Source organism: Octopus sinensis, linkage group LG30 (assembly GCF_006345805.1).
Source record: "Octopus sinensis linkage group LG30, ASM634580v1, whole genome shotgun sequence".
NCBI classification, from domain to species: Eukaryota; Metazoa; Mollusca; class Cephalopoda; order Octopoda; family Octopodidae; genus Octopus; species Octopus sinensis.
The window spans coordinates 12,616,180-12,621,944 of NC_043026.1; the positions used below are offsets into that span (position 1 = coordinate 12,616,180).

The 5,765-nt window shown below is 38.8% G+C and overlaps 1 protein-coding gene across 1 annotated transcript; it reads right to left on the reverse strand.

Annotated features, from left to right (window-relative positions):
• Positions 1–2,706: 2,706 nt before the first annotated feature.
• Positions 2,707–4,433, reverse strand: LOC115226463 (zinc finger protein OZF-like). The gene is made up of 2 exons (XM_036515165.1): positions 4,224–4,433; positions 2,707–3,939 (listed from the first exon to the last, which is right to left on the reverse strand). The coding sequence occupies exons 1-2, from the start codon at positions 4,431–4,433 to the stop codon at positions 2,707–2,709; spliced, it is 1,443 nt and encodes a 480-aa protein (XP_036371058.1).
• Positions 4,434–5,765: the final 1,332 nt, after the last annotated feature.

A 5,765-nucleotide genomic window follows, 5' to 3' on the forward strand; every position in this document is an offset into this window, starting at 1 on the left:
ACTATCCTGATCATCAACAACAACACTGTCAATTGAGTTGTAAGTGAATATTTCTCCTGGAAGTTTATTCAATAGCATATTATTAATGCCATTTACAGCGACATCTTTTGGGGCCAGGACAGGTCACTCATGGATCCAATTTATATTGTAATTACGAAGATTACGAAAGATTTCATCCACCAAATCACTGACAGAAACAGTTTAATTACATATTGAATTGAGTGTAAGAAATTAGGCGATAGCATAACAGCTTCCCTTGAACCAGGTACTTTCAATTTGCCGAAGAGGAAAAAATAATTCGATTCTCTCTCTCTCTCTCTATATATATATATATACATACATACACACACACACACACACAAATATACAGGCACATATATAGAAAAAGCATAATAGCTTCCACTGAACCATTTAGTTTCACTTTTATATACATATATTCATTATAACAGGTTTCTTTCAGTTTCCACCTATGAAGTCCGCTATGGTCAGCCTGAGGTTACAGTGGGAGATACTTGCCTGTGGTGTCATGCTGTGGGACTGAACCCAGAACCATGTGGTTGGGAAGCAAGCTTCTTACCACACAGCCATGTTGTTAATCACTTAAACTTGGATCCCTAGAAAGAATGGTTGTATACTGTCAATCTAACGTGAACGTGACAGTAGGGGATTACACCACCGCTGTTTAGCCCTAGGAAGCATCGACGCCTCCTGATGGCTTCGACACATTTTTCCTGTGTCCTTATATATTTACGAAGGGGAGACAAACACCCCCAGCAGCCAGGCCTGCATGTAGAGACACGCGTGTTTCAGGATAATTGTCCTTCATCGGTCTAGAGTAGCAGACGCCCGCCAGCCGTGGATATCTGTCCCAATTCGCAAAAGTATAAATCTAATTTCAGTGACGTTTATTCACTGATTATCAAAATCAGAAATACTAAATTTCTAAATCTCTCGTAGAGACATGTACGGTGGTGGGGCAATAGAATGGTTGTATACTGTCAATCTAACGTGAACGTGACAGTAGGGGGTTACACCACCGCTGTTTAGCCCTAGGAAGCACCGACACTTCCTGCTGGCTTCGACACATTTTTCCTGTGTCCTTATATACATTTAGAAAGACATGAACAAAATAAAAAAACCCAAGACAAAAAAGAAAATACAAAATCACAGCAACGCAAAAACAGATGTCAAATATTCACAATATTTATTGAATAAAGTACATTCATTTCCCCCATTACATTTGATTAATTTTTGGATGATAATTTTCATCTTCCCACATTTCAAGTACAAGTCCTTTATAAAACTTTATATCAGTGATTACTACAGCAAAACCATTAACCCTTTCGCTACTAACCCGGCTGAAACCGGCTCTGGGTCTGTAGTACAAATGTCTTGTTTTCATAAATTTTGAATTAATATCTTCCACCAAACCTTTGTCACAATTTATGTCCCTAACACTAGCTGAACGATAACTAAGTTATTTTACTAAATTGTTTGTAATATTTAAAGTAATTGAAAGAAACACAGAACATCTCAAAAAAATAAAGTAACGAAAGGGTTAATGGCTTTTCCCGTTTGAAATAGTGTCTTTTTTGGGGGTTCAGATTTTGCCATTCTATATTTCAAAACAATTGAGGTTATATTCCTATTTAAACTTAACTGAATAGAAAAGATTAGCAGGGCTAACAAAATGCCAAATATATATATATGTGTGTGTACACACATTTTACATTATACAGGGTGTCCAAAAAGTCTCTCCAGAGTGAAGAGTCAACTTATCTATTGAAAATGAAGGACGATGCTTTCAGCATCTCTTATAAAGTTTTTTCAAAGTCTTGTAAAGTCTAACATATTCTTTTGTAGTCTTATACCATCTTAGAAATATTTATTTTGCAATGAAACTCTTACGACAGAGAGACTTTTTGAACTCCGTGTGTGTGTGTGTATATTACTCATTTACTTGTTTCAGTCATTTGACTGTGGCCATGCTGGAGCACCACCTTTAGTCGAGCAAATCAACCCCAGGACATTCTTTGTAAGCCCAGTCAGATATGGTCATTCATAGTTCCCTTATTGTGTCATTTTTTAAAATAGACAATCACATCATTGAAATCTCAAAACATGTGTAGAAGAGTCAATAAAGTCTTGTAAAGTCTAATATATTCTTTTGTAGTCTTATACCATCTTAGAAATATTTATTTTGCAATGAAACTCTTACGACAGAGAGACTTTTTGAACTCCATGTGTGTGTGAGTGTATATATATATATATATATATATATACATCATCATTTACCATCTGCTTTCCATGGTAGCATGGGTTGGACAGTTCAACTGGGGTCTGGGAAGCCAGAATGCTGCACCACGCCCAGTCTGATCTGGCAATGTTTCTACGGCTGGATGCCTATATATATATATATATATATATATATAGGCATCCAGCCGTAGAAACATATATATATATATATATATATTTCTTTATTGCCCACAAGGGCAATATATATATATATATGTATATATATATATATGTATATATATATATATATATATACACACGTTTGACTAAACGCCACTTGAAATCTCAAAGCCATGAAATGATGCAAGATTAATTTCACAGGGTGTGAATAAATAAGCTTTACATTTGACAGAAGAATCTGGATGCTAAAGGATTAAATGACCCCAAGAAGGTCCAATCGTCTCAGAACTGTCACGTTTCGCAAGGAACCGGCTGCCCTCCCGTGTGTATTCGCTTGTGTCTTTTCAAGTGACTGTTTGTGATAAAAGCCTTCCCGCAAATGTCACAGCAATAGAGTTTTTCCCCTGTGTGGATCTTTCTGTGGGTCGTTAAGGAACTGTTGTAGACAAAAGATTTCCCGCATATCTCGCAGTGGCACGATTTCACCCCACTGTGACTGATCATATGCGTTGTTAAATAACTTTTAGAAACGAAAGACTTGCCGCACACCTCGCAGTGGAACGGCTTCTGGCCGTTGTGGATCCTCATGTGCCTCGTTAGGACACTATTATCAACAAACGACTTTCTACAAATATCACAATGGAACGGTTTCTCCCCGGTGTGGCTACGTTTGTGAACTAAAAGATGAGAATTGTTTACAAACGGCTTCCCACAGATGTCACAGTGGAACCGTCGCTCCCCCGTGTGTTTCATTTTATGGGTCTTCAGGAGACCGTTGGTCACAAATGACTGACCGCAAACTTCACAATGGAACGGTTTTTCGCCAGTGTGAATCCGCTTGTGTGTAGTGAGATAACTATTCGTGATAAAAGACTTCCCGCAGATCTCACAGTAATACGGTTTCTCTCCCGTGTGGCTACGTTTGTGAACTTCAAGGTGAGGATTATTACGGAACGACTTCCCGCAGATCTGACAGTGAAACGGTCTCTCTTCAGAGTGGATCCTCCTGTGTTTTGTCAACACGCTTTTATTGACAAAAAACTTGCCACAGATTTCACAGCCGAATGGTTTAATCCCAGTGTGAAGCAATTTATGTTTTGTCAATTCACTGTTAGAGATGAAGGATCTGACACACAAGTCGCAATGGAACGGTCTTTCTCCAGTGTGACGACGGATGTGAATGACCAGATATGAATTGTTAACAAACGATTTCTCACATATTTCACAATAAAATAGCTTTTCCCCGGTATGCGTTATATTGTGGACGACGAGACTAGATTTATCACAGAATGATTTTCCGCAGATTTCACACTGGAACGGCCGTATTCCACTGTGTATCCTTGTATGCTTTGTTAAGTCACTTTTACAAATGAAAGCTTTTCCACATTCTTCACAACCAAACGGTTTTTCCCCTGTATGAATCCTGTTATGCTTCCTTAAATCACAATTCGACGCAAACGATTTTCCGCACACATCACAATGGTAGGGTCTCTCTCCTGTATGATTCTTTTGTGAACGATGAGACTGGAATTCACAGAGAAAAATTTCCCACAAATTTCACAGTAAAATGGTTTTTCTCCAGTGTGAACCCTTCTGTGTGCTGTTAAGTTACTGTTGGACACGAAACTCTTCCCACACTGTTCACAGTGGAACGGTTTGTCTCCAGAATGTACCCTTGTGTGTGTCTTTAAGTGACTACTGCTGAGAAAAGATTTCCCACAGATATCGCAATGATGAGGTCTTTCCCCAGTGTGGGTCCTTTGGTGATTTCTCAAATAGCTAAAATAGACAAAATACTTCCCACATACGTCACAATGAAACAGTTTTTTCTTACTGTGGATTTCTTTGTGAAGAATGACTTCATATTCTGTAGAGAATGTCTTCCTACAAATCTCACATTGAAATTCAGGAACAGTTATCACTCCGGCTTTCTCATCTCCGTCCGTTTCTCTAACTGTATCCGTATCGTTCAAAACAATTGTGTTACAAGCGTCCAAATGACTAACAACGTTCTCCATCATTCTTGAATGATTCTTAAAAAGCTGACAAATGTCTGTGAGTTAATCTGTTATCAGTTTCTTGCCTCAGATGCCACAGACTTCTGTTTACGTCTGCAGGAAAATATTCAATGACAATACAGATTTCAACTCACCAGAAGAAAGTCTGCTGTTGACTGGGTCTTCTACACGATGGATATATATATCATCATAAGTGTCTTCTCTTAGATATCATGGGATTTGCAGAAAAATATTCATTGCTGATATATTTTCTACTTATCACAAGAATACCTTTGACTGGCTGGCTGGCTCCACCCGCAATTAACATTCATATTGAAAAATATAGTTAACGGAAACTGTGTAAGCTAAAACAACAAGGAGCTTCAATGAAGATTTGCAGACGTTCTGATGAAAAGAAGGTTTGTCCAGCACAGGCAGGTGTGCACCACTCAGCATAACTGCAAAGAAAGAAAAGAGAAAAGATATGAAGGTGTAAGACCAATATCACATTGTGTGTGTGGGGGGTTCAAAATTGCAAAAAACAACAAATGACAGAGACAAATAAGGGACCAGCAAAAAAGGGGTCTTAGTTTGATGCTCAGGAAAAAACAGAAGAGTCGTTGATCTCTTTACTCTTTTACTTGTTTCAGTCATTTGACTGCGGCCATGCTGGAGCACCGCCTTTAGTCGAGCAAATCGACCCCAGAACTTATTCTTTTGTAAGCCCAGTACTTATTCTATCGGTCTCTTTTACCGAACTGCTAAGTGACGGGGACATAAACACACCAGCATCGGTTGTCAAGCGATGTTGGGGAGACAAACACAGACACACACATACATATATATATATATGTACATATATACGACAGGCTTCTTTCAGTTTCCGTCTACCAAATCTACTCACAAGGCTTTGGTCGGCCCGAGGCTATAGCAGAAGACACTTGCCCAAGGTGCCACGCAGTGGGACAGAACCCGGAAGTATGTGGTTGGTAAGCAAGCTACTTACCACACAGCCACTCCTGTGCCTATATGTTTCAAGTCTATGATCTTCCACAGTAAGAAATGAGGAGAGAAAACAGAAAGAAAAAAAAAAGGGTCTGGATTAATGGCTGCACTCCCCTCAGGTTGGGTAACCATGAATATCCTTTACAGCGGAACACCTATTTCTGTCCTCATTCTTCGTCTTTCTCTCTCTGGTTGAGTAACCATCTATCTTTTCTACAACAAGATACCGAGTTTATGATTCTGTGTGTGTGTCCTTGATACTCGTTTAGAACAAGTAGTTTTACACCAATTACACTATTTTTTTTTCTTAGTTTAAAGGCCGTGGACTGAAGATGTGAAATTTCCGAG